Here is a 14,044-nt window from a genome sequence, read left to right as displayed (position 1 = left end):
TCTCTGGAATTCTGCATTCAGTTGAATATATGTATCTTTCCATTTCTCCTTTCCCTTACATTTTCCTCTTTTCCTCAGCTATTTGTAAAAGCTTATCGGACAGCCGTTTTGCTTTCTTGTTCTTCTTTTTATTTGGAATGTTTTTTGTTGCTGCCTCCTGTACAATATTGTGAACCTCTGTCCACAGTTCTTCAGGCATGATATCTACCAGATCTAATCCCTTAAACCTGTTCATCACTCCCACTTTATATTCATAAGGGATGTTATTTAGGTCATACTTATACAGTCTGATGTTTTTCCTTACTTTTTTCAATTTAAGTCCGAATTTTGCAATAAGAAACTCGTGATCTGAGCCACACTCAGTTCCAGATCTTGTTTTAACTGACTATGTGGAGCTTCTCCACCTTTGGCAGCAAAGTACATAATCAGTCTGATTTTGCTATCGACCATCTGGTGATGTCCATGTATAGAGTTGTCTTTTGGGTTGTTGAAAAAGAGTGCACGCTATGACCAGCTAGTTATCTTGACAAAATTCTATTAGTTTCTGCCATGTTTTATTTTGTATTCCAAGGCCAAAATTGCCTGTTATTCAAATTATTTTTTGATTTCCTACATTAGCATTCCAATCCCCTGTGATGAATGTGATATCTTTTTTTGGTGTTATTTCTAGAAGATGTTGTCAGCCTTTACAGAAGTGATTAACTTTGGTCTCTTTGGCATCCGTGGTTGGAGCATAGACTTGTATTACTGTGATGTTGAACAGTTTGCCTTGGATTTGATCAGATAGCATTGTCATTTTTGAGATTCTACCCCAGTGCTGTTTTTCTCACCCTTTCATTGACTATGAAGGGTACTCTATTTCTTCTAAAGGACTCTTGCCCGCAGTAGTAAATGTAGTGATCACCCAAGTGAAATTCATCCATTTCCATCCATTTAAGTTCACTGACACCCAAGATGTTGATGTTTAAGTTTTCCACCTCCTGTTTGACCTCATCCAGCTTTCCTTGGTTCATAGATCTTACATTCCAGGTTCCTATATAGTATTGATCTTTTGTGATACTGACTTTCCTTTCATCACCAGACATATCTGCATTCGAGCTTCCTTTTGGCTTTGCTCCAGACCCTTCATTAGTTCTGGGTCTACTTGTAGTTGTCCTCTGCTCTTTCCCAGTAGAGTGTTGGATACCTTTTGATCTGAGGGACTCTTCTTCTGATGTCCTGTCTTCTATCGTTTCAATACTCTCCATGGAGTTTTCTTGGCAAAGATATTGGAGTGGTCCCCCATTTCCTTCTCCATTCGACCACCTTTTGTCTGAACTTTAGAACTGCAGTGCATAGCTTATAGTTTCATTGAGTCACACAAACCCCTCTAGTAGAGAGGGAGAAATCACCATGGTTTGTCTTCAAGAATTTGAAGCATTTTCAGCTGTAAAGAGTCTATTTGTCTGCTAGGCACCAGAGGAACCAGCACTAGAAAGGCTGATTTTGTTGTCTTTGTGTAAAGAAAAGTTTTTCTAACAGTTAGCTGTCTACAAACTTCTATATGAATGGACTGCCCTGGGAGGTGATGGGTTCTTTTTGACATGTAGAATGTGTGAAGGGGGAGTAGGATAAAATAAGTCTCAGAAGATCATGTGGAATCAGATTCAAGCAACAAGCAACCACATTTATTAAGTATTTACTATGTGCCAGGGTCCTTGATAAAAATTTTTATTATGACTCTCAAATACCAAGATCAGGAGTTTAAAATCTATTGTGTAAGCTGTGGGGAACCACTGAAAGCTTTTGAGTGGAGAAAGGCATGTGATTAGAACTGTTCTTAGAAAGATTACTCAGGCAGCCTTTGAAGGATGGATTCAGGAAGAAATAGAACAAATTGTTATCCTTGTCCCCTGACAGTTGGCATTACAAGGGAATTAAGCTACACTGTGTAAATAACTAGTACTGATAGTCCATAGTGATGCTAATTTCCATTGGAGTTTCAGTAACTGAGGGTTATAATTAAAGTTACAATTGAAATAGCATGTTAATAAGGAACATTTACAACTGGATTTGATTTGTCCCCCGGCATGTACATGTTCTGCCTCCTGGATCAACAATGTGGTCCTAACCCTAAGAATACTTCCTAAAGTGGCCCCTGCTCTCAAAGAGATCGGGTCAGAGTAATGATGGTGTTTGGAGTGTTTCTAGAAGGCTGCCTTCTATGGCAAAACTTGCCCTGTTCTTTGGTCTTTGTTAGGATTAGCACATTAGAGATAACTGGCTGGAAGCTATGTGGTCACGTGGTCATGATGCCTCATATTTACATGACCATTTATATACCACATTGAACCTTGAGAAGTCAGAAATCTGTTGCTTCTGGCTTTATTTCACTAGGACATCATGCCTTTAACCAATCAAAACTAATAAAGCTAACAAGTGAGAGTGACCTCCTGTTGGCTTCAGCTGTTTTTTATTTCACAGCTTCCAGAAGGGAAGATTATTACAGAAAACAACTCAGCACCCAGGCATTTGTCTACTGGGATTTGAATTCAGTGTTGGAGATATATATCTTCAGATAAAAAACACTTTTAAATAAAAACACAGAGTTTAAATTATACATAAAAGTGGGCATATTAAAAATCAACCCTTAAGCTGCCTCCCCCAAGTGCTACCAGCTGCATTTTATTTTTAAATTATTTTTAACCCCTTATAATTCAGGAACTGTATCATGCTGCTTTTTATGCATATCAGGAAAGAACAAATCATTTTCTTATAATTTTTTTTTTACGAGGCATTCAGATGCGGCTTGCCCAGGGTCACACAGCTAGTAAGTGTCAAGTGTCTGAGGCTAGATTTGAACTCAGGTCCTCCTGATTAGGCCAGTGCTCTATCTACTGTGCCACCTAGCTGTCCCTAACAAATCATTTTATTAAAACTTAGTTTTTTTTTTTTTAAGAATGGTCAAGATATTTAGCCACAAAGGTTATTCCAATCAGAATCTATTGCATATACTAATTTTAAGGAAATCTTATTATTTATTTTCTTATTAAAAATTAATCATCAGGACTCCCTGACAGTTGTTAATCTTAATAAAAATGAAGCCCTGTGGCTACTAGGGTCAAATGTGCAGATTTCAAGACTAGAACTTCTTGGTAAGATAACAGAAATCTAAAAAGGGTCAGCACAGTCAATGACTGAAACAGAGTGTAAGATTTCATTTGGTATCAGCCCATTTAAAAACTGGTGTTGAATGTTTCATTTCTGAATGGGTCATAGTGATTGTGTTTGAAACATAGTGTAAGATGTTGATGACTTAATGTAGGGGAAGAGGGCAAGAGCAGGAGGTGTGTCCAGCAGGGCGCTCTGTAGACATGATTCTTGACAAAAAAGATCTAAGTGGGCTCATTTTTTTTTCTGTAAAAAAAAATTGCTTTTCAAGTCATCTAACTTAAGTGAATTATTCTTTGCTTAACAAAAGATAATGTTTTATTTTAGTTATTTTGCCATTTGGATAAATGGTATTATTGGAACCCTTCTGGGAGGACTGGATTCCTGCCACAGCCACCAGGGGTATCCGACCATCCTTCTTTATCTGCTCCCCTGACTTCAGGCCACCTGGAACCCATCGAGTGTGATTGGATGTGATGGGAACCACTAACTCTGTTACCTCATGTGAGATGGAAGACCACCAGACCTCCTTAGAACCTTCAAGCCATCCCATGTGCCTTCCCTCTACCTCAGCCACCCCCACCTCAGTATTACTGATGTATCCACAGGACTTTGGGGTCTGGCCATCTCTGCTGTGGTTGCACCCTGGGTGGCTAGGTGTCACAGTGGTTAGAGCCTAGAGTGAGGAAGGCTAGAGCTTAAATCTGTCCTCAGGCACTTAATTAGCTGTGTGACCCTGGGCAAGTCACAGTCTGTTGCCTCATCTGTAAAATGGGATATTAATAGCACCTGTCTCCTAGGGTTGTTGTGAGGATCAAATGAAATAAAGACTAAAGTGCTTAGCGTCATGCCTGGCACATAGTAGGTGACATAAATGTTTATTCCCTTCCCCTTCCCTTTTCAGCTGCCATGTAATGAATTCTCTTTTATGTATTGTATTATCTGATTAGATTGTGATCCATGAGAGTAGAAGTTGTCTGGCTTTCTTGATTTTTACACCCAGTGCTTGGCACATAGTGAACATTTAATTACTACTACTACTGCTACTGCTGCTGCTACTCCTATCACTGCCACTACTAGCTGACATTTACATGATGCCTGCTGTGTGCCGGGCAGCGTGCTGAGTGCTTTACAGACAATATCTCGTTTGATCTTCACAACTGCCTTGGGAGGTGGCTGCTGTTATCCCCATTTTACAGATGAGGAAACTGAGGCAAAGCTTAAATAACTCACCCAGGCTTATACAGCTGGTAACTTGTCTGAGTTCAGATTTGAACTCACGTCTTCCTGACTCCGCATTCCGTGCTCTGTCCGCTGTGCTGTGCTGTTTTGTTCATTCGTATAGCCAGCAGATCAATGAATGTTTGATGAGCTGTACATTTCTGTTTCATTGTAGTCTTGTTGGAATACTGATCAAAAGTGCTTCAGGTCAAGCAAATTAATTGTTAGTTTTTCCTTTATTATATTTGTGACTTTTTACTAGAGATTTTTCTTTTAGTTACAAAAAAGTAAAGTACAAAATGCACACAGTATTTGCCTTGTTTGACCTTCTGTATAAGGCAAGAAGGAAGAAAACAAGTGTTTATTAAACACTTACTGTGTCCCAGGCCCTGTGCTGAGCATGAGTAAAGAACAACAGTTTGGTTCCACCTTTTTTCAAATAAACTAATTCCACTGGAGATTATTTTATCTCCCAGTGTTTTTTCCTTAAAACAGGATTAGAAGGCGTTGGTAGCAGATCTGGGTTTTTTACAGTGTTTTGCAAAAAGTTAGTACCATAAGAAGTCAGGTGATCTATGGTGCAAAATCTCATTCTCAAGATTTAAGAAAAGTAACCTGGCAGCTCCCTGTGTGGGATGGTTCTAAGTGCCTGAAGACCAGCGATTAGACAAATTCTTAGTATTTCTTGGCTTTTCAACTCATTCAGTATTGACTGTCCTCCAGAAATGCAGTTGCATGGCAGCAGCTGTCCAAAGCCTTCAGTATTTGTTTTTGGTTTGCTTTTGTTTGTTTTTGGTCCCGACCTGCAGTTTCCTTCCTCTGTCAAGGCAGGTCAGACTGCTCTTGATCTTCGGGCTCTGAGAGACTTGTCTTTAGTAGTAATTATCATTTCAGTTATTTGTATGTAGAATAATATATTCTGGCTTTTTAACATGGTAACGTTCTTTGGCCCTGTGAGTAATGAAAGGCAGAAGAATTTTAAATTGGATTTGTTGTCGAATACTATTTGAGAAATTAGTTGGCAGCATTAGCAACATCACTCTAGATATATGAAAGTGTGCTAATGTGCTATGTGGTCTGAAGGAAAGATCCTAATTAAAACCTTGTTGCTAAACAAGTGACAAAGACCTTACAAACAGCTTGAGGCTTCAGGCCAGTCACAGTTATTCCTGAAGAGCAGATTTGGTCAAGTGAGAAAATATAGAGAATATGCCTTTATTGGATTTGTTCAGGACACAAAACATTGCTGCCATGCATAGCTGCTGGTCTTTAGTTTTCTATTCATAAAATGGTACAGGAAAAGATGATTTAGAAACAAGGCAGCATGAAGGGCATCTGTTGTAAATTTCTCAGTTTAATGAGAATTAGATTTGGAGAAGAATTGGCTTTCAGTGTCAAGCAGGGCATTTGCCATTTTGCTGGACTGGATGTTGATATGACATGAGGAAAAAGGCACTTTTTATACACACTTATCAACATTTAAGAGTAAATAGTCTCTGCTAGAACCTGTAAAATCAAATGATCTTGTGTTAGTTGGGCTAGACCAAGGTGGTTTTGGTTATTGAGGTGTAGCAGGCCACTCTGAAAACCTCGGATCCGCACAGATCCTCTCCCCTTGCTTGTGCACCCATCAGCCATCATCCCTGCTTTACCTTTCTGTGGGCTTTGATTTCTTCCGTCGAGGTTCGCTCAGGTGCCATCATTTCCCTGAAGCCTTGCTTCATCCCCAGAGGTGAAAGAGAGCTCTCCGCCTCATCTGGGGTCTTGGAACCATTTCGATCTGTCCTGAGTTTTATCGCATCTTACTTTGTGTTATTTTTACTCAGGCGCAAGTTGTTCTCCTGCCTATCTGCAGATAAGTACGTGTTTATATACATATATATGTGAATACACACACACAAAGTACATGAATACATGTATATATGTAAGCATAAACTGAGATGGAGGTCCTTTCTCTAGCAGAACTGCCAAACATTCAGACTCTACTGCAGAGAGCACAGCTCTGATGGGCTGCCCATGTCGTTTAAATGCCAAACATTCGCTTGCCAGAGAGACTATTTTATGGAGAACTCAAACAAGGCAAGTGCTCACACAGAGGTCAGAAGAAGCAATATCAGGCCATTCTCAAGGTCTCTCTGAAGAACTCTGGAATCAGTTGCTTGACATGTGAGACACTGGCACAGGAACTCCCAACATGGCATGCCCACCTCAAAGAAGGCGCTGTGCTCCATGAGTGAAACAGAATTGCAGTAGTTCAAAAGTAACAGGAAATGCACAGATTTAGAACCATCTCCACTCCAGATGTTCATGTGGACTATTTGTGCCTGATCTGTGGTAGAGCCTTCTGAGCTTTTATTGGTCTGATCACCCACAGTTGGACATATGGTACCTTGACTCTGACATAGTGGTGTCATTTTGGGCCTCTTCTAGAGTGGACAAGAGCCAAACCAAATCAAGCCATCTAATCTACTAGATTATTAGTTCTTTTAGAGTATGAACTGTTACTAGCACAGCATCTAATAAATATGTTGTCTTGAACACTCTTAAAATATTGAATGCAATATTATTAAAATTAAGTTCAAGTTATTTTTATGATGAAAATGCTTTCTTTGCTTATTGCAATAATATTTTCCCCATTTGTCATTTCAGACTTCACCAAATGCTGCAAAGACTCTGGCTTTCTTATGGTGGTAAAATGTCGGAAAGAAAATTCAGCATTAAAGGAATGCCTAATTGCTCAGTAAGTAGCTGAATCACTGTGCTGTGTTTGTTTCCTTAAATATATGAAATAGTTCTGCCTCTAATGTATTCAGAGTCCAGAGAAGGAGTCAGGAGACCTCTGTTCACAGAGGCAAATTATTTTTCAAATAAATTGACCAATCAACAAGCATCAACAAGTGCCTACTATGTGCCAAGCTAGAGTTAAAAGGACAAAAATGAAACAGTTCCTGCCCTCAAGGCACGTGCATTCCTGTGGAGTAGGGAAACCATTTACCTAGACCACTAAATACTGAATAGATTCAAAGGAAATATAAAATAGTTTCCCTGGAGTCTGGGGAAGCGCTAACACCTAGGGGGATCAGGAAACACATTTTGTAGGAAGTGACCTTGAGCTGAGCCTTGAAGGAAATTCAGGATTGTAAGGTAGAGAGAGATAGGAGAAGTGTAATCCAGGAATGGGGAACAGTCTACAAAAAAACACGAAGGTGGAGCTGAAATGTCATGTAGAGAGAATGTGAAGGGGAATAAAGATAGGCTGGAACCGGATTGTGAAGAGCTAGACATAAGGCTTACATTGTCTCCTAAAGGCAATAGGAAGCCACTGGAGGCATTTTGTGACATGGTCAGCAGTGTGGTTTAGGAATATTTGCTTGGCAGTTATGTGAAGGATGGGTTGGACAGGGAAGAGCTTGGAGGCGATTGGAAAAGTCAAGGTAAAAGGTGATGGAAGCATGAAAACCAGGGTGGTAGTTGTGGGAATGGGGAGAAGGAAATTAGTGTTTGAGATCTTGTAGCTGGAAGTAGAATTAGTGAGACTGGGCAGCTGATGTGATATGAAGGATTAGACAGACAGAAGAATCAAGAATGACTTAAGTGAATGAGGAGAAGGATGAAGTTTCCTGAGAGGGAAGAGAGAAGTTAGCAAGAGAGGCAGCTTTTTGGGGGATGAAATAGAATGACTTTTGTTTAGAATATGTTGAGTTTGAGGTTATACAAATGTCCAGTCTTTAGTTGATTTAGACTAGAGCTCAGTAGAAAGACTGAGGGTGAATATTTACATCTGAATGTCATTGTGGTACAGATGACATTTGAACCCTTGGGGACTGACAGAGTCAGTGAGAGAGCACATAGAGAAAAGGGCGGAGCTTTTGGGGACACACATGGTTAGAGGTGCAGCATGCCACACAGGGCAGGTGGCCCCTGAGTGGTGATTTATGAGGAATCAAATAGATGAAACAGAAGAGGGAGGGGCTGCAAGCTCATAGGGGCAGAGAGGGCCAGACAGGCTAACCTGACTGGAGAGTGCCCGAAGGGCCTGCCCGGGATTCTGCAGCAGTTTGTGGCAGAGGTGGTGGTAGAGCTCAACTCTTACTGGTACAAGAATAGCTCTCTACCCACTACATCCTACTGCCTCTGTCCTCCAAAGTTGTGGCAGCTGAATAGAAGATGGGTTAGGACTGGAAGGGGCTAGAAGCAGATGAGAGATTAATAAAGGCCCAAATTAAGAGAGCATGCTGTGAAGTACATGAGGAAATGGATGTGAGAGGTGTTGTGGACTTTGAATCAGTCAGACTTGGCAGGGGGTGTGATGTGGAAGGAGAGGGGAGCGAGAAGGGTCAGAAATGATAGTTGAGGTTGGGAACTTGGTTGACTAGAAAACTAATGGTGCCCTTCAACAGAAATCAGGAAGTTTGGAGGAAGACTAGGCATGAGACAAAGAGGATGTGTTTGTATATGGACACGTTAAGCTTGAGGTGCTGTTGGAACATCAGGATAGAGAGGTGTCCAGTGGCTGGGAATGAGAACTGATGAGCTCACCAAGGGAAAAAGTGCAGAGAAAACAGACGAGATCATAGGACAGGGCCCTGGCGGGTACCCAGACTCAGTGGGCTGGATCCAGAAAAGGGGAACAAGAACCAGTGATTAGATCTGTTAGAAGAGAATCAGGGGAGAGCATTATCCTGGAGTCTGAAGGAGGATAGCATGATCAAGCTGCAGAGACCAGATACAATGAAGACTGCAGCCACTTGATTTAGCTTTAGCTAAAGCATCATTAGAGGACTCACTATTTGAAAAAAACTTGAAAGTAGTCTGGCAGTAACAGGTAAAGACCAGCATCCCACACCATAGAGCAGGTAAGTTACAAACAGATATGACTTAGACATAAAAAGTAGCATCATAAAAAAACTAGAGGAGCAAGGATTTCCTTTCAGATCTACAGGTAAGGGGAGGAAGCAGGACCAAGCAAGGGATAGAGAAGAGCATAGAATGTAAAATGGACAATTTCATTTACAGAAAACTTAAAAGGTTTTGCACAAACAGAACCAATAACTATAGCTGGGGAAAAAAGTTTTGCAGAAAATTTCTCTGGTATGGGCCTTATGTGCATATTTGTAAGGAACAGATCTAAATCTATAAGAATAAGAGCAATTACCCAATAGATAAATGTCGAAAGCATATGAACAGGCAGTTTTCTAGGGAAGAAATCCAAGCTATCAATAAACATGTGAAAATGGATCAACTCACTAATTAGAAAAATGAAATACCAAAACTACTCCGAGATTCCATCTAATACCCATCTGATTGGCCAACGTGACAAAAAGAAAAAGAGTGGCAAATCTTAGAGCTGGTATAGGCAAACAGACATACCAATATGCTGTTGGTAGATCTGGGTATTGATACAGCTGTTCTGGAAAATTTGGAACTATGGTGAAAAGTCATGAAGCTCTGCATACTCTTTGCCTCAGCAGTACTACAAACTGTGCTTTTATGTAACCCAAAGAGATCAAAGAAATAGGAAAAGGAGCCATGTGTACAAAAAATATTTTTGGCAGACCTTTTGTAATAGAACAGAACAGAACCTTTTGTAAAAGAACAGAAACTAAGGGAATGCCTACCTATTGAGAAATAGCTAAACAATTTGTGGTATATGAATGTAATATAATATTTTTGCACTGTTAGAAATGACAAAGTAGAAGGTTTCAAAGAAACCCAAGAAGACCTGTATGAACTGATGCAGAGTAATGAGAGCAGAAACAGGAGAACAATTTATAAAATAACACCAGCATGGGGTAGGTGGTAGGGCAAAGGGAGATGGAGTAGCAAAAAAGAAAAAAGAAAAGAGAGTCATTATGGTTTTGGAACTTACTATATGATTAAAAAGAAAAAAAAAATACAATTTTATGTGATCTTTTTTTTTCCTGTTCTTTGGAAAATAGCCATTTTATTAGTCAGATAAACCAGGTGCTTTACTATTACTATCACTACTGATGAGGATAATGAAAATTTACTATGTTTCATTTTTAAGGTTTTCTTACTAATTTCTTTTCCTTTTTATAGCTATAAAAACCCAGATTTTTATGAAGAATGCAAAATGGAATATTTGAAAGAAAGAGAAGAATTCAGAAAAACTGGAATTCCTTCTAAGAACAGGTTGCAGAAGCTTCCTACCAACTTTTAGCAAAATAGTTAATTATGAATAATTTTTGCTCTAATTCTAATGGCAAGAGCATGAGGCACAAGAAGCCTAATTATCTTTGGTTTGCCCTTTAATATCATGGAAATATTTTTGTTGTTTCAAATAAATATCTTTTATTAAATTTCTACATCCTTTAAAGTTCTAATTTATTGGTTAGAAGACGATTGAATAGTGGAAGGAATGTTTTTATGAATAAGACGGACAAACTGTATTTCCCTCCAGACTACAGACCTCTGAGATCTGCTGATTGTTACCATCACCTGTCCAGAGTTTCACACTGCTTCCCTTCTGTTGTGCTATGTTCTTAAGCACCTTTTATTCTTGAGGCGTTTCATCAATGAATGGATATGTTTGTTTTATTCCACAACTTGATAATAAAATCTGAGGCCTTCTTTCCTTTGCATAACTTAACCCCAGTGCCTGATACAGTGTGGTGTACCATCGTAGGGCTCCATCAGTGTTTAATCAGTATACATACCATTTCATTTAGGGGAGTGGTACGCCAGCATCAGTCATGCTCAGAGGGTAGGTACAGATGTTATGAACTTGAGCCACAATCTCTTTAACGGCGGTTGTTCTCAGTCATTGGTCTCAGATTCTGTCTGAGGTGTATTTGAATCCAGCTGTCTTTTTGTTTTCATTGAATACTCATCCATTTGGTTGGCCAGCTACTCCTTGGTTAGAGTGACCAGTGAAAATCATTTTACATAACAACAAAATAATGATCGGAAAGAAGGGAAGGAGAATGTGTTAATTGTATACAATGTAAATTGATAGTTTATTTAAATACATTGTTATCTTTCTTTGCATGGTCACAACTGAATTTGTAATATAAATCTTTTGGAGGAAGTCTGTAAAGTAAGTTTAAATAGATTTTTAATTTGAACTAGCTCATTGGGGCAGAAACTGGGCCTTACACTTTTTACCTTATAATGCTTCACAGTAAACACCCAAATCCTTGATCTCTGGTCAATGTGGAAAGGTTTTGTTGTTTTAAAAAGTCTTTCTTTGTTCATGTTCTGCTGTTGTTTGGTTATAACTAATTACCCCTTAGAAAACTTACATACTGTTTGCCTCTTTAATGCATTTTTTTTTAGCATTGATAGCTTTGTGGTAGTTTCGAAAGGAAAAATCTTTAAAGCTCATTTATGAACTAAAATGACTATTACTATTTTAACAGATTTTTTAAGATACTCAATTGCAAGTGCCCTTTAAGCAAATTATGTGGAATTTTAAGCTTCCAAAATTGATAATTTGTATAAATTTACCTGAATTCTAAAAATTAAATTCTCAGACTGGCATATATCTCTCAGTTTATCAATTTAGTTCAAACTAAAGTAACTGAGGAAGAAAGAAAAGTTGTCAGAGCAATAAGTGTGGGGTTAAGTGATTTCTAGATATGGTAGAAATTTCTTTGGATCAAAATGGGAAAATGGGTTAATATTAATCTAGTACAACAACTAGTGAGCCAAACAACCAGATTGTCTTTTCCTATCCTTGTGGCTAAGACTCATTTTTACTTATTACAACTTCCTCATTAACTTGGCTCATAATATTCCTCCTTTACCCCGTCATCCTCAAAATTGCATCTTAACCACCCATCTTAGGACTCAAACCTCCTCAGTCCCAGTGGCCTTCATTGCTGCCCCACGACTGCCACACAGTGGTGTTGTCATACCTCAGACCTCACCATCCCCAAAGGTCCAGCTGCTGAACATGGATGAAATCACTTTTATGACCACTCTCCTTCATCTGTCTCAATCCCTTCCTCCCTAGACTTGCTCCTTGCCCTCATCATGACCTGTTCGTCATAGAATGTTTAGTTAGAATTCTTCATTCTGTAGATGGGAAAGCTGACATCTGCAGAGGGTGTGTGATTTGCTCAGTCACATGGGTGGTGACAGGAATCTGAGCTAAGGTCTTAGGACTTGAATCTACCACTCTCTTTACTACACAGTAATACCTTCAGTCCCTCTCCCCAGTTCTAGGTTCATTTGTTTCCATTTCCAGGCAGCGCTACCTGGCCTGCTCTGTCAATTATTCACTTGCTTCTCTGACCCTCAGATCCTCAATCCTGGGTTGCTCCTAATTAGTCAACAGGCATTTATTAATCACTTACTATTTGCCAGGCACTGGTGCTGAGCATTTTGGAGTACGAAGAAAAGCAATAAGGCAATTAAACCTCTGAGATTACTGAGAGTCATCGAAGGAAGTTCTGGAATATTCCCCCCCGCCCCCAAATAAATAATATGGCACACAACTCCTCAGCAAGGTCCTCCCTGGTAAATCTAGTCTACATTTAAAACTAGACTTCTTACTTCAGAGATTCAGGCTGTCCTTCATTTCCTTTGACTAAAGGTTTCTGGATCTCTCTCTCTCTCTCTCTCTCCCCCCCCCCCCTCCTTCTCCCTCCCCTTTTTCAGCAGTGGGGCAGTTAGGTTGTACATTAGATAGAGGGCTGGATTTGGAGTCAAGAAGACCTGAGTTTTTATTGTCACTTAGTCTCTATCAACCTTGGTTTTCCTGTCTGCAAAATTGGGATAATAATAGCATCTACCTCCTAGGGTTGTTGTATCAAATGAGATAATATATGTAAGGCACTTTGTAAACCTCAAAGTACTGTGTAAATGCTATCATGATAGCTTTAGTGGGATTAATGGTAATTCTTCAGGTGTCCCTGATCCTGTCACCTTCCATTTTCAGGATTTGTTCCATCAATCATGCATCTTTACTATCTCCTCAGCATGTTCCAGCCTAACTACAAACATGCTGAGATCTCCCAGATTCTAAAATAGTTTCTCAGCCCTGTCAACCAACAAGCCCATCTCTTTCTGCACTTTTATTCCTAACCTTATTTGATAGTCTACCCAGTGCCCCCACTTGGCCACCCTAATCTCTCCTTAACTCTTGCAGTCTTTTGTTTCCCCTGTTCTACTGAAATGACGCGCTCAAAGCCAAAGGCCTTTTCTCAGTCATCCTCTGGCTCCCTAGACAGCATCTGAGGATTCTGACTGCCCCTTGTTCTGGATTCTTCCTCTTCTCTTGGCATTTGAAAAAATAGCTCATATTTCCATGACACCTTGAAGTTTACCAGTAATTGTAAAATAGTTGTTGAATTGTATGCTTACAGCCATCTGTGATGTAGGTAGTACAAGTGTGATGTTCTCCCTGTCCCACTGCCTTACAACGGTGAGAGCCGGGTCCAGGGGCTCTGTGGATGCAGCGCTGCAGCAATTGGATTGTACCCCTTTGGACAGTCTTGTTATGATTGAGGCCCCAGAAGGAGAGGGAGTCGCAGAGGAATGGCTCAGAGTTTCTACTTGGAGAGGCCAATACGACAGAAATATTAGAATAAAATCAAAAGATTAAAAAAGGTAAGACAGGTGGGGTCAAGGGAGGATAATGCCTAGGAGGGAAGAGTCTTAAGGAAAGCAATTTCATGCTTTTGAATAGGCAATGGGGGGGTGTGGCGTG

General features: G+C 39.8%; 1 protein-coding gene across 2 annotated transcripts in view; it reads left to right on the top strand.

Moving 5' to 3' along the window:
- Nucleotides 1-10,697, top strand: part of CMC1 (C-X9-C motif containing 1) — an 87,041-nt gene extending 76,344 nt beyond the window's left edge. For both annotated transcript variants that reach the window (XM_036758514.1, XM_036758513.1), the window contains exons 3-4: nucleotides 7,021-7,111; nucleotides 10,432-10,697. In XM_036758514.1, coding sequence (XP_036614409.1) covers nucleotides 7,021-7,111; nucleotides 10,432-10,552 — 212 coding nt within the window. In that variant the 3' untranslated portion in view covers nucleotides 10,553-10,697. The remainder of the gene's footprint in view (nucleotides 1-7,020; nucleotides 7,112-10,431) is intronic.
- Nucleotides 10,698-14,044: the final 3,347 nt, after the last annotated feature.

The sequence above is a fragment of the Trichosurus vulpecula genome, chromosome 5 (genome assembly GCF_011100635.1).
Source record: "Trichosurus vulpecula isolate mTriVul1 chromosome 5, mTriVul1.pri, whole genome shotgun sequence".
Lineage (NCBI taxonomy): Eukaryota > Metazoa > Chordata > Mammalia > Diprotodontia > Phalangeridae > Trichosurus > Trichosurus vulpecula.
Note: the sequence above shows the minus strand (reverse complement) of the source record. Positions and strands in the feature narration are given on the sequence as shown.